The sequence below is a fragment of the Lissotriton helveticus genome, chromosome 4_1 (assembly GCF_964261635.1).
Source record: "Lissotriton helveticus chromosome 4_1, aLisHel1.1, whole genome shotgun sequence".
NCBI lineage: Eukaryota > Metazoa > Chordata > Amphibia > Caudata > Salamandridae > Lissotriton > Lissotriton helveticus.
This window is the reverse complement of record NC_136063.1, coordinates 1,470,252,902-1,470,276,003: the sequence shown is the minus strand read 5'-3', so window position 1 is coordinate 1,470,276,003 and position 23,102 is coordinate 1,470,252,902. Positions and strand designations below refer to the sequence as shown.

Sequence of the window (23,102 nt, the reverse complement as noted above, 5' to 3'; positions counted from 1 at the left end):
AAATTTGTATTGAAATATCGGAAAAAGGACTGTAGGTGGCTGCTTGCATCAAGATATTTAGCGACATGAGGTACAGTTTGTAATACACTGTGGAACAGCATTTGCCAAGGGCTGTAAATTGTTTTTATTTATCCTTCTTGTGGCTTTCCACCGAATAATTGCCCAGGTTCTTGCATTCGAAAATCACTGAACTCAATGGACCTTTTACCTTGTTTCAACTGTACTAACTTTGTTACTGTGAACGCAAGCAATAAAAAACAATCTGAATACGCACACACAACAAGGAAAAATAGGGCCTTGTAAAGAAAATTTGTATTCATTTTTTTATACTTTAGGTTAATTAAAAACTCTCTAAATGACACTTCTAGTGATTGTAAATTGCATTATTTTTATGGATTCCTGGTCTTCTCATTATATGGATGGAGCACTCAGTCAGCAATGGAAAAAAGCCAAGTGTTCACTTTAAAAGGGAACCTAGGGACCAATTAAAAGCACAGAGTAGGCTCACACGGTAACACCAGGGAGCTGGCAAAGTATTGCATTTTAAAAAAAGAACAATTTCTAGTTTTTTTTATTTTTCAGCAGTAATGTATCATTTTCTACAAACTTCACACTTGCTCATTTATCAAAATAATTTTTAGGTTGCAGAATTCTGACAGACGTATTCTTCGATGACAAACTCCTCGTTTATAATCAATGGGCAGGTTCCCAGAAAGCTCTTCAAAATCTGCCCTCCACTACTAGTTCTTGTACTGTCGCTTTCTGAATGGCAGTGTGAAGGAGGCGCACCTCTTCCTGTGTGAGGGTTCTTTCCATGTGGCGGTAAGTGAGGCGGTAGCAATGGCTCGCCCTGCCAGTCCTAGAAGGTGAAAAAAAACAGAAACAAAAAAAAAAAAGAAAGCGAGGGTTAGAAAATGCAAAAGTCTAAACTTTCAATATCAAAAGTCCAAACGCAGAGAACCCAAATGAGTCTGACATTGAGGATTACAAAATATAATTTGAGATCAAATCATAAGGAAGACTTATATACAGATTTCAAATGCAGTCATCCATTTTTTAATTAATAGATGGATTTCCTACCCTCTGTTTTAATTCAAATGTTTAAACTTGCTCCCTCAATCATATTAGCCCCCTCGAGCTTTAATCATACTGGAAGAATGGCAAGTGCATCAACCTGAGGAGCTCATTAAAAAGGATGCACTGCGTCTGTAAATGTTTTTTTTTTTATAAATTATTTTTATTGTTGCATCTGCAAGAAGAAACAGTAAGATATTTCGGCAGCCGGCAGGGCGTCAACATTCCCCCTCTGTCCGCTGCATGCGCAACTTTTGATACCATCAGTCACATTATTCCTTATGTAGCTACAACTTTAACATTATAACAGTAATCCAAAAGCAGCTTACCACCTCCCCCTCCCGTCTCCCCCACACCCAACTCCCCTCCACCCTTTCAGTGCAGACTGGTCTCCCCACACCAGAGTATGTGCCGTCGGGCTGCTCCTGATCCACATTGCAACTTCTGTTAAATCTGCCGTGTCCCGAGCCCTCCCGTCATTCAGTTCCCCCCTCCTGGGCCTCCCTCTAATCCATGGTGCTGTCTCCATTTTGTCCACACTCTCTTAAACTTTTTGGGGCAGCCCCTCGATTTATAAGTCACTCTTTCAGCTGCCATGTACAGGTCCATGCCTCTCCTCCACTCCTCAATGTCCGGTCGTTCCGCCGCACCCCAGTACTTCGCAATGTCGCGCTTAGCCACCACTAAGGCCAGTACCAAGAAGATAAGTAGGGGGCGCGGCAGGTCAACCTCAGTTGTCATGCCTAGTAAAGCCAATTTAGGGTCGCGCGTCAAAGCCAACCCCAGGATCTCCTCTAGCTCAGTGAATATTTGTCCCCAGTATGTCTGTATGATGTCACAGGCCCAGATCGTGTGGTAAAAATCTCCCCGGTCGTGGTGGCACCTAAGGCATGCCGGGTCAGTTATTTTTCCCATTTTGAGGAGGCGTACCCTGTCAAAATAGGTTCTGTGCAGCACGTTTAGTTGGATGAGGCGTAGCCTTGATTTAATCGCCACCTCACGGGGATGCATCAAGATAATCTCCCAGTCTAAATCCTCCATTTCTCCTACATCTGCCTCCCACACACTCCGCAGCCTTGCCAAGTCACCTAATATGTGGTTTGTCACGGTTTTATACGTGAGTGATACCACTTTACCTATGACCTGCTCCTGGAGTAGCCTACCCTCTAGCGGTGCATATTCTGGAATGTCTATGAGCGTGATGTTTTGTGCCCTCCATGCATGTCTCAATTGAGCGTATTTATAGAACTGTGTGTTATGCAACCCAAATTCGTCTCTAAGCATCTGAAATGACTTCAGCTCCCCCCTTTCAATGACATCCCCAATGGTGGATATTCCTATATCGTCCCTTCTCTGGAAACCGCGTAGCTTGCTGAGTTCACTCAACCATTGGCTGTGCCACAGTGGCGTCTGTCGGGTAGGCTTCTTGTCCCACCCCATACGTCTAGTAGCCCTTTTCCAGGCGTGTAGGGTAATCACCGTGGCCGGTAAAAGCGAAGTCTGTATCGCCCCCCGTATAGATAGTAGAAGAAATTTCTGTGTGACATAGTGGAGCGTTCCAGGGCATACGTGGGGTGGTCAGCAGGCGCGTGTAGCCAATCATTGATCGGGGCGAGGTGCTCCGCCCAGTAGTATGCCTCTAGGTTGGGGAGTGAAATCCCCCCACTGTACTGATGGCGTTGTAAAGTCGACAAGGCCATTCGGGGTTGTTTCCCTAGCCACAGGAACGCCCGGAGGTCTGCGTGGATTTTGGTTATGGTATTAACCGGTAACTGGTAGTACTCATTTTGGAGCGCATACAGAAACTTCGGAAGGACAATCATTTTGTACATCGCTGCTCGGCCCAAAATGGTGAGCGGCAGATGTCTCCATCTGGTCATCTCTGTCGTTGTGCTATCCATGATCCGTTTTATGTTTTTGTGAAATGAGAGTTCCCTATCCAGGGTGACGGATATACCCAGGTACTGGAATCCCGTCGGAGTATGTATTAGTTGCTCCGGGAGGTATTCCCCTCTCTCCCGACCCTGAGGGTCATAGAGGACAGATTTTGTGCCAATTTATGGTGTGACCCGCTCTGGCACCAAAGCCGCCCAGCTCCCTGAATAGTTCCGGGATTGTAGTCTCCGGTTCGGTGACATACAACAGCACGTCGTCTGCGTACATGGAGATTTTTTCCTGAGTAGCGCCGGGGTTCCCCCCCGAAAAGCCCCGTATCTCCGGATTCTGTCTAATCCTTATCACTAGGATTTCTATGGTGAGTGTAAACAAGAGTGGGGATAGTGGGCATCCCTGACGGGTTCCCCTGCCGATTTGGAATTCGCGAGACAGCCTCCCGTTGACCCGAACCCGCGGGGCTGTGTACATAAGTCGGACCCATTGTTTGAACTTGGGGCCGAATCCAAATCGATGTAGCACCGCCATTAAGAACGGCCAGTGTACCGCATCGAAGGCCTTCTCCGCGTCGAGGGAGAGGAACCAATGGGGCTCCTTCCTCCCCTTAACCTCTTGCAACCAGTTATGGCCTCATAGAAAAGTTCAAAGTAGGACGCAAAGACCTCCGCTATATCTTCGCCCGTATTCACCTGCCGTCCATCTGCCGCTGTGACCTGTTCCACCCACCTCGCCGCTCTTTCTTTTCTGCTGAGCCAAGCCAGAAGTTTGCCGGATTTGTCCCCCACGTCGTATAATCGGTGTAGTGTTGCCAACGACTGCGTCCTAGCCTCATTGGATACCGTCTCCCTATAGTGTCTTTGAGTATCCAGCAGTTGTCTGAGTGTTCCTGACTCCTTCCTCTGTTGGTAGGCTGCTTCTAGGGCCAGGATATCCGTTTCAAGGGCGGACACCTCAGCCTGTTGTGCTCGTCGTGCCTCCCCTAATCTGCTCTGTATTCGGTCCCTCAGTACCGGCTTCATTGGCTCCCAGAATGTGACCCCTGAGTCTACTGTCCCTTCGTTTTCGGCTATATATACCTTAATGTCTGCTCTGATGCCACGCAATATTTCCGGTGTTTGGAGGTCTCATGCCGCTAGGCGCCACTCAGCCCTCATTCTACCCCTCTCCCGTCCCAACTGTGCGTAGAGTGGCGAGTGGTCCGAGATACCCCTAGCTTTATATTCCGCCATGTCGTTCGGGGTTAGGTATTCTCTAGATATGAATATGTAGTCAATCCTTGAAAAGACTCTGTGTGCCCCTGAGTAAAAAGAGTATGCCTCCAGTGTGGGGTGGAGGCACCTCCAGACATCAGTGAGCCCTATGGTGTGCATTTGTCTTGCTAGTATCGAACATGCCCTCCCTTGACGCGCTGTTCCAGTCCGATCCTGTGTTGCACACATGACGTCATTAAAATCGCCACCTACTATCTGAACAGTATCCGCTGTATCGATAAGGATGGCGGTGATTGCTTTGAGGGTGCGGTCTTGGAGTTTCGGTGGTGCATATACTGAGATGATAGTATACCGACAGTTTTTCCATGTCCCTTGTACCCCCACATAAGTCCCCTGAGGATCTAGCCATGTATGTGTGATATGAAATGGTGCTGTTTTCTTTATTAGAATCGCCACCCCTCTGGAATCTGAGGTATACCCCGCATGTGCCAGTGTCACGTAGTTCCCCCGCGCTATAAAAGCACACTTATTGCCCTTGAGGTGAGTCTCCTGTAGTAGGACTATGTCTGGTGTCACCCTTTTGATGTATGCGGTCACCAGCCCTCTCTTAATCTTTGACCCAAGGCCGTTGACATTCCACGTCAATATGGACATTCCCTGGTAACCCATATGTGAGGTATTTAGTGCACTTGCCATTGTGTCCCATCAGTGTCTATCGTGTCGCTTTCCTGTGGTGGAAGAGTGATGCGGTGTGTCGAGGTGCGCTGCTTCTGCCCACGAACTGCTTCCCCCCTCCCCCCTTAACTTTCCCTGGCCCCAACTCGAGAAACATTGAAAACCTTCCCCCCTTCCCACTCCCCACCCCACCTCCCTCCCCTGTCAGCTGTGTCCCCGCCTGGGACCAAACTATCCACGGGAGAAGGCCTGTCGCCCTCCCACACATCCCTCCCTTAACTTGTCAAAAAAACAATGAGAAGAACGTATGAAACAAGGAAGGGCGTGGTAACTTGCGTGCTCCATATCGCAGAGCTGCAATCACTCTAGTCCCCGGACACCAATGTAATTCAAGAGCGTGAGTCTTGTGAGTCTATGGTGGGCGCCCGCCCCGACGAGTCCTGTTCCAAGAGCTGGATTTCTGTGACCAGCGGGTGTTCTGACTCCTCTACTATATCCTCCTCCTCCCCTTCGGACGTGCGGCCCTCCGATACTGTTCCCTCGTCTCCTTCCGACCGGGTTCCGTTCCTCAAGACGCCGAATCTAGAGTTTGCCACCGGACCACGACCCGGCGACGTTGACCTGCTCCCTCTCCGATCCTCCGCATCACGGGGTTGGTATGGCGTCTCCGGTTTCCGAGTCTTCATCCGTCTCGTTTTCGCTCTCTGTGGTTTCGGCCGCTCCTGGATCGGCTGTCCTCGTAATGATCCCTCCATCGCTTCCCGGCCCGCCGCCTCTCTACTATTCAGGATGGGACGTTCCTCAAGCCACTGCCATGCGTCCTCAGGATGTGCAAAGAAGAAGGACTTGTCTTTAAAAAGCACTTTAAGCTTTGCAGGGAAGAGAAGCATGTAGGAAATGTTCAAAGACCTCAGCTTTGCCTTCACTGAGTCGAAGGAGCGACGCTGTTTCGAGACCTCCTGGCTGTAGTCCGGGAAAATCATTATGGTTGTGTTTTCCCACCGAATCTCTCCCCGCTTCCTGGATTCTCGTAGGATTAAATCTCTATCAGCATAGTTCAGGAAGCGTGCTATAACTGGCCTTGGTCGTGCCCCTTCCGGTGGTTTGGCCAGAAGGGCCCTATGCGCCCTCTCAATGACGAAGCATGCGGAAAACTGCGCCGTTGGGAATGTAGCTGTCAACTAGTTGTGTAGGAAGGAGGACATGTCCTTCCCCTCGCTTCCTTCCCTAAAGCCCACAAAGCGTAGATTATTGCGTCTGGATCTGTTTTCCGCGTCGTCCACCTTCCACAGTAGCTGACGGTGTGAGGCCTGCAGCTCAGCCATTTCTTTCTTCAGCGCTGTTATGGCTACCTCGTGATCACTTATTCCAGTTTCCGTCGCCGCCCCCCGTTCTGTTAGGTTCCGGAAGTCTTGCCTCAGCAGCGTCACCTCAGAGCCCACCTCTCCAATCTTGACCTCCAGGGCCGAGCGGGACGCCTGTATGTCAGTCCTAGAGGCCTGGATGGCCTCCATCAACATCGCCGTATCGGACCGCGATCCGTTTGGCCCGGACTGCTGTTCCGCTGCCGGCCGAGGCGCTGCATAATTATCCATGGGGCCCTGTTTCTTAGTCCTCGTTGCTGGATCTCCCTTCCCCATGGCTTCTCGTTCCTCGGGTACAATCTTCTGGCGCTCGGCGCCCGCCACCGACCCCCGTCGCCGCGTGGGAATGTGCCAGGCCACGCAGGAAGCAGTGGCTCTCCGCTTTGTTACACCGCCTGTATCCACGCCCAGCAGGGTATCTTCTCCTCGGTATCTTCTGGCCTCGGCTCCGCAGCTGGATGTCTCCTCTGCGCTCTCTGTTTCCCTCCCTGAGGGACTCCGCCTGTGCAGGAGGTGGGGAGCCCTGTATGAGCCCTGTATGGTGTGGGTGCGGATATATCATGCACCCCTCGCCCCTGGTGTCTGGTCCAAGCCTGTAAAAAAGCAGGTGCCCGTTACCTCTCCAGACGAGCCAGGTCGGTGACAGCACTCTCCATGCGTCTCAGCGAGGGTATAGGGGTCGGGAGCCCGCCACTCAGATGGGCCGACACCGGGCATTCACTAGCTGGCCCCCGCAGCTTTCGTATGCTCCCCTGCTCACCTCCCGTCTGCCTGCGCCATGTAGCTGCGGTCTCTCACTGTCCGTGTGCGCCCGCGGCCCCTTGTCACGGCCAGCTTCCGCTACCTCGCTTGGCCGCTCCTCTGCCGCCTCGGTTCTTCCGCCAGGGGCCCCCGCCTCACCCAGACCATGGGCTGCTGTCTCTCAGTGGCCGCCGCGGAAGTCGCCGGCCGCCATCTTGGTAAAGGCCGCCGGTAGACCGCAGCGTCCCGTGTCGCCTCAGAGCCTCTCTCCTTGTCCAAGGCGGACTCACCGAGGCTGGTCTCTCGATGCGATGCCGTCTCTCGCCTCCGTAGTTCCAGGCGGGCTACAGATGCCTCCTAGGCTCGCCGGGGTCGTTCGGGCGTCGCGGCCGCCATCTTGTCCGCTCAGGAGCTCATCGGAGCGGTCACGGACCTTCGTTTTGCCGCGGACCCTGTCACTTTTCCGCCACTTCCACACGTCCACCAGTGTCTGTGGTGTCTGGGCTGCCGCTGGCTGTCGTCGGTGTTCCGCGGGGGAAAGTTATACGTCGGATTAAGATGCTGCTCGGCAGGAGCTCCGGCTAGATACGTCTAAGCCGCCATGCCGCTGGCCACGCCCCCCTTGCGTCTGTAATAGTTGAACATATTTGAGACATGTCTGCCTTGTTTTTAGTGCACCTGCTTTAAAGATATTTTTTCTTTTAACAAAAATATATGTAAAAATGCTCAATAAGTAAAAATATAACATAGCAATCCACCGATTCCAACAGGTAACCCAATATCAATTTAATATTCACGACCTTGTGTTATCTGTGGTTTCTCGATTCGGGAGAGTCTTTCACTGTGGCTGTAAACATTTATTTTTTAGACCAAGGTGAGCATAAAATATCTTTTCAATCCTCATTGCTTTAAAAAAAATTGTAGCTCACTCCTGTGTCTTGGGTAGTTCCTTCACCCTCCATTGCTTGTAAACAATGCTCTCCCCATTTTTAAGGAGACAATTACATTATCCTAAAACTCTGCAGCATGCACATTCCAACATGAGTCTAAAAGAGCCAGTTTTAATATATCTTCTATTTTAATATCAGTTTGGAAACTTTGAGGCTTAGGAAGTGTGCAAGCCACAATGAAAAGAGTTGGACAACTGGGGATCCGTAGCTTAGTGAGTTTCTTCGAGGTTACATATAACACTCCGAGGACATGCTCGTGCTTTAGCCCTCTACTGACAATGCCAAGCTGAAGGAGAGCTGCTTATAAAGACATTTTTTAATTTAAACCCCAGAACGAGACGAGACGCAAGCGCATTGCCTCTTTTTGCTTGCCATGTCAGTAGTGCCTGCGCGTTCCATCTGCCTCTTCCATAGAACAGCTGTTCCTTTCGTGAAATGGAACAGGAAATGACATTATTTTCAATGATTTTGAGGTTATCCGTAAAGAATATTATAAGGTAAAACTGCACGTAATGGGATTGGGAACTCCATACATTTGTTCGTTCTGAAAACGGGACAGGATGTAGCTTTTGACTGGGTCGAAGATACAGCCCTTTTGAATGTTGGCACCACGTCGACTAGGTGCACGAGAATTTCAATAAGTTGCTGTTTACATTGCTGAAAAGTCCATTCACTTCGCGTTCTGGGACCATTATAAAGTGCTGTTTTTTATCACAAAATTACTTACCCTTAATTAAGTCATAAGGAATCTAGATTATTGGTATGGTCGCTGGTAAAAAGACAACACTTTAAAAATACACACACACATGTGGAAACTGCTTTTTACGTCAGTGACAAATACCACCACGGGACTCCATATTGGCTAAGGAAGAGGGCTTGTGGTAGGCATCGCTAAACATCTGCGGCAAATCTATCAAAATGCACTATCACGCGCTTGCCTCATCAGGGAGGACAAATGAGCAATTACCCAGCTATTGACTGGCAATAACAAACATCCAATAGCATCTGTCGCCGCACTCTTATATTGCCATTGATTTTGGAATTTGCTGAACAACATCATTTATAATTCGATTTCCTGTAAATGAACAGTTGCATGTCACAGGAATTGTATCTCATGACTACATGCTTTTTTGGCAACACCATCCAAGCTGTGAATGCTACCCTCAGCTATTCAGCACTGAACAATACCATTTTCTATTGTTAAATAACACGGCCTAAGTATATGTTTTCTGGAGAATCTCTCCAGAGAAACAAAGAGGTGAGCTCAAGCACCACAACGAAGAGAAGAGGAGAAATTGTCCCAAAGAAGCTCCAAGTTAGGGTTCCAGAAAGAGCTCAACAAAGCTCTGTCCCATATTCATGATACCAAACCACCTGTACCACCTCCAACTGAAGGTGGCCCAAAATTAATATTTAATGCAGGAGAAATTGAGGCGGAAAGAAAATACATATGTGTCGTTCAACAATGAATGGAGCGTATCACGGTCACTTCTAGCTACCACAGGAGCAACAGATTCAGCTATGAATGCTTTCATCCCTTATTATTGGTGTTTTAAATAATGCTATTGGCCACTTCTAAGACATTAGTTACAGTGATACGTAAACCTGGGTTAGTACTCTATATAATAGGATACTTAGAACATATAATTATATTGGTGGTTTTGACAGGCACTTGAGCTAGATGTACTAACATTAGGAAATCGGTAGCCCTAACGTATGAAACTCTTTTGAGTTTTATTTGCAATTCCTAATGGATCACTCATAGACCTACCTCATGCATATTAATGAGGTAGGTCACCATTTGCAACCCTTTAGGAATCACAGCTATCACAGGGATGGCGGGCTGCTGAGGTCAGCAGACCACCATGTCTGTTATTGTTTTTTTAAATGGAGCCCGTTTTACTCAAAGGTAGACAAGCTGCATTTAAAACAAAAAAATAAACTTTGCAGTTTCATTTTTTCAGAGTAAGCAGTAGTCTGTGGGACCCATGCCTGCTCTTCAGGGCCGGACTGGGAACAGAAACTGGCCCGGCAAATTGCTCAGCTGCCCCCGCCCCCGGGTGAGGGGGACTGCAGCCGAGCAGTTTGCGAGTGCTGGTTTCGGGCGATTTTGTTACCGGGGGCGATATTGCCGACCCCCGGTAACAAAAACATCCCCCAGGGGCCCTAAAACCGGCCCCGGCCTACCGGGGAGACGCCCAGTGCCCGCTATGGCTAGTCTGGCCCGGCTGCTCTTAAAAAATATTTTTTATTTACATTCTCAAAGGGGAAGGGGTATTTGGGATCCCTTCCCCTTTGCAAGTGGGATACAAGTTACCAAATCACATTTTGCAATTTGTACATTTAAGAAAGCATATTCCCAGTCTCAAACGGCCTGATTCTGCTAATCTGCCCGTTTGCAACCGGAAAAATGCTTTGTACACAAGGTCCTCCCTTATCTGTCTCCACAGTGGCTACTCGGAGGCAGGGTAATTAGTGCAAGGACAGAGTTTGTGTGCCACAGGCTGAGGGAATTTGGAGTCCAGCCAGGATGTGAAATTACATATTCCAGAGAGTTCATGAAAGGAAGGGAGCAAGAGAAGTCAGACACAGGCCAGTAAATAGGGGAAGGTTATACCTTAATGGATCTCCCGAATAAATGTTCACTTAAACCATTAGACTTTCTCAAACGAAGGTGGCTTGGTTCGCTCTCCGGGCTGGGTTGAAAGTATCTGAGACACCAAAAACACTGTATTCTATAGGACCTGCGCCAGTGCTTTCAACACTTGAATTTTAGTTGGAAGACAGCATGCATGTCGATTGATAGGAGAATGCTCATTGACTTCAAGAGAGAAAGTTTTTTCGATAGGCAGTCTTGACTAGGCAAGTCCCAGAGGACTTTTCATTTCATTCTAAACTCCACGGTGAGTCAAAGGAGAGATTTTTAGATGCAGTTTTGTAAATTCACCCTACTAGGGATTAAGGCTCAGTCTGACCAACTGAATTGAACTTACAGTCTCTGAGTTTTTTGGAAGTAGCATTTGCTTACATTTAGAGCTGACGGGTTTATGTTTTAAAAAAAAATTTACTCTGCATTTATTTTGTGTTCAGTGAAAAATGAATTAATGACCAGCATGTACTTAACTGATAAATAAAACTAACACTCGGAAGAGTACAGGGTTTTACTAGTCTAAGCATCCACTTTTAATGCAACAATGCACTCATTTGAAAGATGTTCTTGCATCTTTACCTGCTGCAACTTCATACGGATGTTTCATCACTATTCTTTTAAATCCCTATGTTGTCAATCTTATTTTTGGAGTCATCACTGACAGAACTAACAGCCAATCAAAAGAATGCCTCATTTCCATTTTCTCTAATTAAAAATAAAAACAGAAAGGTATAAGGATTGCTTTCTGCTTGTGTTTATTGGTAAAAATCATAAAACGGGAACTGGGAGCCTTACTTATAATCCAGTAGCGAGCTATTACAAGGGCTCAGACCAGCCCAATGTAAAGGTTCATTTTAGGAAAGTTATAAGTACCTTTCAGAATATCCTTTATTTAGGATGAGAAAGTTAGGTCTACATAGAATTTGCACATGGATCTTTTGCTTTTTGTATCACAACTGAAGCTATTCCCGAATTTGTTGACCTTACAACTAAGATAGTCTTAGCTGCTGCATCACCAACCACTATGATCTCTGTTTTACTACCATTAAGATAGAGATAGCTCTCTTCCATCTTAAAACATGGAAATTCAGACACTTTGTGGTGTTACCAAGGCTCCTCAATTTGTATTCTAGTCACTCGAGAATCCAGATGTCACTCAACATATACCTAGACTTTCACATGTATACACACACACATGAATGCACACACACACATACATATCTGATTTAAAATATTAAAATTGTAAAGCCTTCAAACAAAGCAGGGATAGGAAGAACTTCCCTTCATCCAAACCTCTGGATGAAAGAAGAATCGAGAATTCATACATTTTACCTTGGATTAAACCATGTATATACTAATTAATACAGACATGCCAGACATCTGTTTTCTTACAGAGACATGGTTAAAACCCCACACCATCCCAGCAATAATGCTAGGAATCCCAGCTGGATATAAGATTCAACACCTAGATCGCCCGATTAAAATTGGAGGAGGTGTGGCTGTTGTCTATAAAGAGAATCTAAAGATCTCAGTACTTGACCAACGTAGCAATGCTCAGATGGAAATAATGATTTTTAGATTTTCTTTTTCCCCTAAATCACAGTGGAAAGGAGCATTAGTATACCGTCCCCCTGGTTCATGCTCTGATTTCTGTCTAACTCTCATGGAACTATTAGCCCCGTATCTTAGAGCCGATGAAGATTTCATTCTCCTTGGAGATTTTAATATTCATATAGACGTGCCAAACAACCCTGACACTATATCTTTGCTTGGTGATTTATCTAGTTTGGGACTTAAAACTCAGAATAAGGGCCCAACACACTTGGGCGGCCACACACTGGATTTAATTTTAACCAATTGCCCTAAAATAACATGTTGTCCTACCACTATTATTAGCTGGTCAGACCACTATATGTTAACTTTTAAATTACTTGGTCCTTGTGCACTGCCCTCTAAACCCCTTCCTGCTATATGGAAACGGAAATGGCATAAAATAACTCTTGAAGAACTACAGAAAATATGGAAAGAACCCACTTTCTCTGAAAAGGATAACATCGAACAAGGCTTAGTCAAATTCAATAAAGCACTTCTGGAAGCCATTGATTTACTAGCACCGTTAGAATTGCATAAGCAATGTGCTAAAACTAAAACAGAAACATGGTATACAGAAGAACTAAGAGTTGAGAAACAAAAATGTAGGAGTCTGGAGAAAAAATGGAGGAAATCACATACTCCTATCAGTAAAACACATTATCTGGAGGCTCAATCTAACTATTTTAAAAATATTAAAAAAGCCCGGAGACATAAACTTGATCTACAAATAACAGAGGCAGGAAATTCTACTAGGGAACTCTATAAAATCCTGCAATCCTTTGTTAAGCCCACAGCTTGTGAAAGCCCAGATGATTTTAGTAAAAACTTATGTGATGAGGTCTCTGTATTTTTTGAGATAAAGATTGATTTAATTTATGAAAAAATCACTAAGGCATCAAACAATAGGAATACTACCAACATCTCTAGCCCTGAGCCAAATAAAAGCGGAATAAGTAGACTTACTTTGACTACAATCCCGGAGATCAGTCTGATTGAAGTAAATACTCTTCTTAACCTAATTAAATCAGGCTCACCCACAGACTTACTACCTGCTAAAATGATAGCCCCTTTGGGTAGCCTATTGGCTCCGAGCCTTAAAACACTGATTAATCTTTCTCTTAGAGAAGGAAAGATTCCTAATGACTGGAAAAAGGCAGTAGTGAACCCAATCCGCAAAAACACCGCGCTACCATGGTCGGACCTTAACAATCTACATCCTATATCCCTCCTACCCCACCTGAGTAAGATGACTGAGAGACATGTCAACTCTCCTCTTTCTAAATTCATCGAGGCAGCGGATGGCCTGGACCCTTCTCAATCTGGGTTCAGGCAAAATCATAGCACAGAATCAGCTCTCCTCTCCGTGACCAATACCATCCGGATGGCACAGGATAGAGGAGGCTCTATGATTCTGGTGCTATTAGATTTGTCCGCTGCTTTTGACACAGTGTCTCATGACACCCTAATCAGTCGTCTGGAGGGGATAGGAGTGGATGGAATGGCCCTATCATGGCTAAAAAGCTTTATTTCCAACCGCTCCCAAAATGTTCGCCTAGGCTCCCACTATTCCATCTCTAGGGAGCTTACTAAGGGGGTTCCACAGGGCTCGTGTCTAAGCCCCACATTATTTAATGTGTATGTGGCCCCCCTGGCGAATATTGGAAGGGAACATGGGTTCACGCCAATATCCTACGCTGATGACACCCAGCTATTATTCCCATTCCAAAATATGACCTCAGCAGTAAAAAATTATTTCGCTGCTGGAATGAGAGCGATAGCCGGATGGATGACCTCCAATTGCCTACAATGCAATGTGGGTAAGACGGAGGTCATGCTCTTTGGGAATGCCACACTCCTTTGGTCACCTGAGTGGTGGCCCCCGGAACTAGGTACAGCTCCATGCCCAAAGGAAAGCGTAAAAAATCTGGGTGTCAAGCTTGACCAACCTTTGGTGCTTAAAGACCATGCCATACAGGTTACAGGAACTTGTATGAGGGTGATTGGCTTACTTAGAAGGGTTTTCCCCTATTTAGCAGATCATCACAGGAAAACACTAGTGCAGACCCTAGTAATTAGCAGGTTGGATTATTGTAATGGATTACTTATATCTGCTAATGAGGAACAGTTGGGGAGGCTACAAGTAGCCCGAAATACGGCTGCTAGGCTGATTCTCAATGCCCCTGCTAGATCTCCTTCTCGTCCCTTACTAAACAAGCTACACTGGCTTCCCATTCGCCAGAGAGTAAAATTTAAGATATGTTGTACCATCCATAAATGCTTGTTTGGAACTGGCCCTAGATATTTAACTGAAATCTTCAAACCCTATCAACCAGGTAGAACTCTACGCTCAGAAAACCAAGCTTTGCTCCAGATCCCCAGGATCAGAAGAGAAAGACAGGGAGGTCGAGCCCTCTCATATAAAGGCCCTGCTCTCTGGAATTCATTGCCACTTACTCTTAGATTAAATTCCAATATCGTTGCATTTAGGAAATGTCTGAAGACGTATTTATTCCCTACTCAGTAACTCTAGCAATGCCACACAGATAATATTGTTCTAGCCCTGCTTTCGGAAACAAAGCGCGGAGATATCTCCCCGGAGATCGAATTCCTGCGCTATATAAGTACCGAAAATAAATAAATAAATAAATAAATGTGTAAAAACGTGTGCTCTAGAAAACCTCAGACCAAGTAAAATCAACAACCGAAATCATCCTGTAGCAAGACACTTAACAGATGTACATAAAAATAATCCAGATTTGGCAGAATATTCTTGTATAGATGGAGCTCTAAGGCACACACAAGGAGTTGCTAGACACCTATAATTGTGTATATTGGAATTGAAATACATAACTGATTGTTAGACTAGTTTTCCATGGGTATTGAATATGAACGAAGAACTGAGTACGCTTTTATAGGAATGTATATGTTTTGAGTGTTTCTGTGTTTTACATATTTTTCAGTTGTCTTTAGGCAGATGGATACAAATGGAATTGAATATTAATCGAGTATTTGAATGAATGATCCTGAAATCACAATTTACACATAATCAATATTATCCTTTGGAACAGTGAAATTCTATAATTCAGAAAATCAAAATTCATGAAAAAGTTATCATTACTGGAATCAATATGATTAAGTAGCTTAGCGGGCATGATTAGAATCTATTATAGTCGTCCTAAATGAGGTACTGTCATGCAAGCAGATGAACCTAGGATCTTGTTTTGAATGTTTTGAATATCTTAATCTTCTTTTATGTATCCTGACGATTCTTATTCTATTGGCACTTATTTATGGGTAGCACTAGGGGGTCTTTTTCTACACTAGTTTACAATAAGAAACAAAGAAAACATGTTTCAGAGATTTAAACGAGGTATGAATGACAAGCCAACATTTATATTTTTTCTATGTCCATGCAGTATTAATAGGATGTTTAGGAGATGATAATGAGGAATAGGATATAGAGCTATGATCTTTGATGCTATATCTGAAAATATTGTGCATGTTAACAATCCTGATAATATGTTATACTATAACTTACACTGAACAGAATTTTTTTTTGCGCTCTAGTCCAAGAGACTTTTAGGCCTTTCTTTTTGTTTAGTACTGTGTAAAATAAAAGCTGTAAAAAGACTCATATCTATCACGGGGACTCATATCTATCACGGGTGAACAAGGTTCCCCAGAAACCGAAAAACATTGGTGTTTTTTGACACCTGTGTCGAAACAAAACAGTTTAGCATCTGAATGTGAGCCTGGATTTGTTAGTCCATTTGAGACTTAAAATCTAGCTAATATGAAAACATACCATTACAAGGAAACATGACAAGCAAGTTGTCAATAAGTAAATGATTTTAGAGGGATTGGGGCTATTTTGTGGTTCCCGGCTTGACTGCAACTATCTAGTGATAGAGCAGAGGTATTTCCTATCACCAATGTACGATAATTAACACAGAAATGATTTGTGACACTACTTTACATGGAGATGACAAAATGTGTGTTAGGCTCCACATTTTTAAAAAAACTACAAATTAAGCTCTGATTTAGATACTGCAACATAAAAGCATGCAAAATGTTAGAAGTAGTTTTGTGTTACACTTAACATTGAATAAGTAGATGTAAAAATTACACAACTTAATGACATGTGATCTTGAGATTAGCAAATGTGATAATAACGATAACAGAAATTCCTATATGAGAATTTAACGCTGCACGTGTTAAGGATGAATAGTATTTTAGAATGTGTAATGCGGGCACTGAAAATGATAAAAGAAAAGTAAGTGCTACACGAGGTTATGTTAAGATTGCATTTCATAAATATTATTTTGATTTGCCTTTAAACATATGTGCCTTAATAACATATCATGTGCAAATGAGACTTACAAAGTTATATGTGAGTGATAGTGATATATTAAAAATGTTATGAGTACCCTATTCTTACATGAATTCATTGCGATCCTAATGAAGTGATATTAATACATCTAATTGAAAGATGAATACATTATTATATGTAATGGAAAATTCATATTTTAGCACAACTTTATCGTGTATGAGATACATCTTATGAAGATATCAATTTTGCTTCTTTTCTCAATATGAACTGAATAGTCTGAAGCCTATGGGAACTTTCCGTAAAGTTACCACCTGTGTTCCATATCTCCCAATTATCTTCTTTTAAATTTGTAGCACACTTGATTAGACTCACATCAAAAGTAATACATCCTAGAGCAAATGCTTGAGAAAAGGCTGACAAAGGATGAGAGCATAAAGTCCTCTACTTTCTGAATGCTACAATGATCATATGACTAAACTACAATGGCTCTAAGAAAATCACAAGTAATGGATTACTTAATTCTTCCAGACCTGTATACTTTTTACCTACTACATCATCTCATCCTATCGAGGGCCACCAATGGGATAGAGTGGTCTGACTAATTTGGTGATGTCAAGAGGTGTAAACCTGGAATCGATGAAATATAATTGCTCAGATTTTGGATCTGATGGCGGCACATAAACCAAGCTTCCAGCATAGAGACTGACAATTTGGACTTGCAACAATGCAAACTGTGAGGAAATCCAGGGATCTGCTGCCGGCTGGTATGTTATCGTAGAGGAACCTTTTCAGCTGAAAGGGTTAGCACCAGGACAGCTTTGGCATTGACGCTTCAGTGTTGAACAGAGGCAGATATTGTGTCTTAAATGAACTGGTCATTTTGAACCTACTTAACACTCCTAAAAGGGTTGGTATGAGATGCAATTGACTTCCCCTATTGATCAACCTTTGCTGACATAATCTCCCTCGGCTGAGGCAGATCAATATCTTTATATTTGGATCTCGCAGTGTTTGCTAATGCTTTTTTAGACCTGATCTAATTTGAATTTAGGGTTGTATGCTATTCATTTGGAACTTAAATAAAAATACAAAAACTTAGATTAATTAATCTGCTGATTCTGACTTATTATTTGTTGTGGCTAAACTCATTTCGATTTGGTGGTTTCATCAGAAAACATTTGTGAGATCCTTCGAGAGTTATGTATAATATTGTATGTTAGCAATTATCTTATTCCCGGTCCTCATTTGACAACTGCTCTTCCTCTAAGTATTCCAGTCCCTTCCAGCACAGAACAAGATCCATCTGAGGTCCGTAAATATCTGGTATGGTAGCTAGGGTAAATTTGGGATAGGAGAAAATTTGACAGATCCTAGTTTCAACTTAACAGGGCCCAACACGTTAACGCTACAACACTAGTAAGGGGAAGATATTCATTTTCCCGAACCCTGAAGCCCACCCAAAATTTCTGAAGTCAGATGTGGCACATCCTGGGCAGTGTGGGGTTTGAAATGCTTTGGCAACAGTGCATGCCATGGTCTGAAATAATGGCCCATGATTGGTGAATGTGTCCGGGACACAATACTACTACAATTGCGAACGTTTATGTTTTCAAATGTATGCATTAATTCATAGACCTATTAAGCTACAGAGCTTGATGCTTCATTTATTTTTCTCTGCTTCTCTTATCCACGCCCTGCCCCCTCTTTTACTTTGTCTTCATCCATATAGATTTTCTGAGTGTCTTGATTTTTTATAGGGGTATTAATGAATATGTTGGTTAACATAAATTGGGCTTGTGTCTGAGGTACACAAAGAAGATCATGCGTTTGTTTGTGTTATGCATGCCAGTGTCTACGTTGCTAAGTTTCATGCTTGAATGACCAATAAAAAAGATTTTTTAAAAATGAATCAATAACTAAAATGTTACTGTCCATTGCTCAGTAGACCTGGATACATGTTGAATAACAAAGCAGGAAGGGATGCACAAGCCCCACCAGAATTTTGAATTCAAGTAAGTGCAAGTCATCGTGGATGTTCACAGTAAGCCCTTAACCCACACAGCAAACAAAGCCCACACAGCTAACATGCTACTCGCTGTAGGTAAGTTACAATACACACTCTCAGCCCTTTAACCAAAATACTGTGGTCTACAGTGTCAAAGATTGAAGTAAGGTCAAGTAGAATGAATAGTTTCCCTCCTCTTGAGCTCCCATCCCCTCACCCACTTCTACCTACTTCCTTCATGAACATCCTAACCATTGGGCCCATGGCAAGAAATCGATGTGTACTGTTCAAGAATTCAGTGCATATGGAGGAGTTTACTACAACCACCGCTAGGGCACTCAAATGCCAAATAATGAACCTAAGCAAAGTACACTAATGCCTTCCATTCCAAACTGCTAATAAATTACCTAACCTCCCTCAATATTACTCATTCCTACTGGACAAAGAGCTTACATTTGAGACGACAACTCTATTCAACTTGCCCAGATCCCCATAATCCCAGAACTTAATTTGTAATACAATAAGAGATAAAACGGAGGTGCTCATTTTGGGCAAGCTGAAACATCTCTGGAGCCCTTTGCACTGGCCTCCAGAAATGGGCCCTCCACCTCTCCCAGCGACTCAGGTTCGCAACCTTGGATTTGTTTTGGATGACTCGCTCTCGATGCGATACCAAGTGGTTAAGGTGGCCGCTATGTGCTTTTCTATCCTGGGCTGGCTTAGAAAAATTCTGTGGATGTTACCGGCAGGGTCCAGACGATCAATAGTCCACGCCTTAATCACCTCCCGCCTGGACTACGGCAATGTACTGTACCTCGGAGTCACACTGGAGCTTCAGAGAAGGCTTCAGTTAGTTCAGAATTCAGCGGCCCGGCTTTTATGCAAGGTCCAATGCAGTCTCCCCTACTCTTAACGACCTTCATTGGCTCCGCATTGCCAATCGCGTCAAATTCAAGGCCCTTTGCTTCATGCCCAAAATCAAGCAATGGTCAGCCCCAGTCTATCTCCAGGCCCTGGTTCAACAATACTTTCCTCCCCGCCACCTTAGATCATCTGGCCTAGGCAACTTCCAAACTCCACGCTTCAAACTAATGAGAATGGGCGGGCGCGCCTTTTCCTGCGTTGCCCCAAGGCTCTGGAACTCCCTCCCGGCATCACTGAAACTTGAACCATCTTTGCTGAAACTTCGCAGAGAACTTAAGACCTGGCTCTTCTCTCAGTAACATCTGCGATGCGTCAATCACTGCTTCTCTGGCGCCGGGAGACCTCTTATGGGTAGCTGCGCGCCCTACAAATTTAACTACAAATACAAAATACAAATAAGTGCTGGTGCTCAAAGCTCTGCTCGCTATTAATTGTCAGTGCCAAATACCAAGGCTGCATAGCTTTTAATCCACCTCGGGTATCGTCAGTCACTGCCAGCCACTCCTGGAACCTGTAGCTCTCTCTTACAGGTTTTCGCATTCTCCCGTTGCCACGTTTTTTCCATCTTTCCGCTTTGTGTGTTATTCTATTTCTGTTGTGAAATGTCTGAAGTGTGAAAATAAGCCCCAAAACGGAGTGCTGGTGCCCCCCCCTGACAACCACCGGCTCAAGTTAAGCACAGCGCAAACCAGTTCCTTTGGTCATAAATCTGGGCTGGTCTGAGATAGCAACAGGGCCCCTCTAAGCATTCATTCATTGCAGTTCCTCTACACTGCCTCACCGATAGTTTGACCTGCTAAATCCCCTCCAGCCTTCTGATCTGCAGAGCAAGAGTTGATGGTCATGCCTAGGTTACATTGTGCACCATCCAGATTCCGGTCTCTCTATCTGCTTGTCCCCCAACACTGAAACACACTTCCTCCCAATAACTGAGCCTGCTGCTTGCTAAGTGAGTTTCAAACAGAATAAAAGAACCATCTCATGAGATTAGAGCTAAAGAAGCCCTAACGACGCAGAGGATACCTGAACTGCAAAACTGTAAATAAGGAACGTATTCAACGTGACCTGCCTTTATTCTGTTTTTGTTTGTCAGTCACTCTTCACAAATGTGCATCTTTGAGCAATCTCCCAAACATCTACTCTGCTTTTGTTTATACCATACAAATGCATGTCATGCTAAGTACTGCTTCTGAATATATATGCTTGGCATTTCTGCTCAAAATGTCAGGGCGCTCATGTCAATTAAAGAATTACAGAATGACCTACTTCACTGAAGAGAAGGCTATCCCTTCAGATGCTTGCTAGTGTAATTTCTTTGCTTTCATAGAACTCACACAGGCAGTGATGGAATAGATTGGGTGAATTCTGAATAATCATGAAACTGTCTTTTCACTTATGTTTTAAGTTTTATGAGTGTGGATAACAGAGTCTTAATATCACTGGATGATTGGGTATTGCTTAAGGTTGGCCACTTGGTTTATTCAGTAGAGGGATGATGATGGTATGCTATATAGAGCCAGCTTCTGCTCCCTTTAGGATTGAGAGGTTTTAAAGATCTTCGATATTGGTAACTCTTCATTGATGAATGAGGATAGACGCGTTTCAGCTGGGTAAATTCCATTTGCTCTAGACTCGCTAAATCTCTTCTTGATAGAGGTACCACGCCAGAGTGTGCATAATGCCACATGAGCAATGTGTGATAAAACAATAAAAAATATTGCAACCCAACATGATGGCTATGGACCAGGTAAAAACTCTTATTCTGGGTCAGAAAAACCAGCAGCAAATCATGAAAAGTATATTAATCATGAAAGAGAGTCTATGGAACACACATGCACAGCTCTGGGGAGATCCAGGACAGAAACACCCAAAGGCAAGATCATGAATTTGAACCCAGTGGTAGGAACAGGAGCAGATAAAGGGAGAGGCACAACATATACATCCGTCTCAAACAGTAACCTCTCTAACCACCATACAAACTGGAGTGGATGAAAGAAAGACACAAGAAAGAGTCAAAGCAGAAGGACTCTAAAGTAAAGCCCCTAATATGTTCACTATGAATGATGAAAGCTCCAATACACGTTAGACCTAAATGCTGGCAAAAGAGGAGCCTTAGGAGGATGTCCCTCACAAGGATTTTATTTTAAAGGATGGAGGAAAAAGACTGAGGAGAAGGGAGGGTGAAGGAATGTAGGAAGAAGAAAAGCAGTGGGAAGAAAGACTTGGCATCAAGAGTTAAATGCAGCAGAAATGTGGTGAAACAAAGAATCATCATCCAGTGACAAGATGTGAAAAGGAAAGAGGCTCAAGGGAAATGGCCACCAGAGAACACATTCACATCCTACATATTTTTTTATAAACACCAGTTTCGATTTAAACAAAAGTATTCAACAAATGAATTGTTTTAAATCCAATGCTAAATTTAAATATTCTTGAAATTTTTTGTTTATGTTAAGCTAATCTAAATTATGTTAAAGAATACTTATAGAGCACAATGTGCACCATAAACCCCTAGATAGTAAAAGATAAAAATCCCGCAAAAGTACTGTACACGTTTTGTCCAGAACACAATGTGAGAAGAGGTATTTTTAACCATGAAAGGAAGATTGTTACACAGACCAGGGCCCAATGTAGAGAATATTTTACCTCCTTACGTTGTTTTTGTAAAGGAAGGTAGAGTAAAGAGTGAGAAGCCGGACAGCTTGATTTTGAATTGGTCGGAGCCTATTCCAAAGTATAGAAATTGCCAAGTAAAGAGACTTGCAGTAATGTAGATGAGATCCAATGATTACTGCAACTATGGGTTTCATGCTGTCCAGGGAAAGTAAAGCATAATTGGCCTAAGTTTGCACATCTGAAAGGTGCAAGATGAAAGAACAACAGAAACTTTGTTCTCCATGGTGAGATTAATTTCTAAATGATTTCCCAGCTTTTTTACACAGGTTTTGGAAGTGGGGGAATATATCAGGTCATAGAGAAGTTGCCCAGAGTAAAGGATTTTTTGTGACTGCGAGACTCTCTGTTTTTCAATGTTTATTTTTGACCACTTTTGGTCCATTGATCTCTGCAAAGTTCACAGACACTCATTGAGAGAGATAGCCAGGGCTTCACAGACTCCTGCTACCTAATGAGTCCCTTAGTGACCCATTTTCAGAACATTCCTTTGGGTTTGCGACTTCTTCACAATGCGAGATTTGAGCAACTGGCCTACAAGGAAACGTGTGCGTGGGCACATGGATCACAGGATACAGGCCTTACAAACACGGATGCAGGTTGCCCGGTAACCATCTCAGCGACTGAGACCAGAGAGCATGTTTGTTCTTTGGAACTCGTGACTTGGGCTGTTGACCAATTATTGTATGCAGAGTCGGAATTCCTTTATGGAAAGAACTATGCTTGGGACCATAGAACATCAGTATGTAGGGACTGAGTCACCATACCACCTCAGTTTTATATTAGCCCGACAAGCTATAGTGCCTCACTTGCCCTCCTAACCTTACCAGAGAAACAAGTGAATTGGCACCCCAGAACACAACACTCTTGACCCTCTTGGGATTGTGGTAACAGGACACACCCTTCTGCTCTTTCACTCGTACTAGTCTACAATAAAATAACCAAGAGACACAAAGGAAGTTTATAATATTTATTCAAACTATTGAGTTCTAAAATGAAATATTTGTGACACAATTAGA

At 44.0% G+C, this 23,102-nt stretch overlaps 1 protein-coding gene across 4 annotated transcripts in view; it reads right to left on the bottom strand.

Annotated features, from left to right (window-relative positions):
• Positions 1–292: 292 nt before the first annotated feature.
• Positions 293–23,102, bottom strand: part of FARS2 (phenylalanyl-tRNA synthetase 2, mitochondrial) — a 1,625,806-nt gene continuing 1,602,996 nt past the window's right edge. For all 4 annotated transcript variants that reach the window (XM_078688052.1, XM_078688053.1, XM_078688051.1 and 1 more), the window contains one exon: positions 293–859. In XM_078688052.1, coding sequence (XP_078544178.1) covers positions 721–859 — 139 coding nt within the window. In that variant the 3' untranslated portion in view covers positions 293–720. The remainder of the gene's footprint in view (positions 860–23,102) is intronic.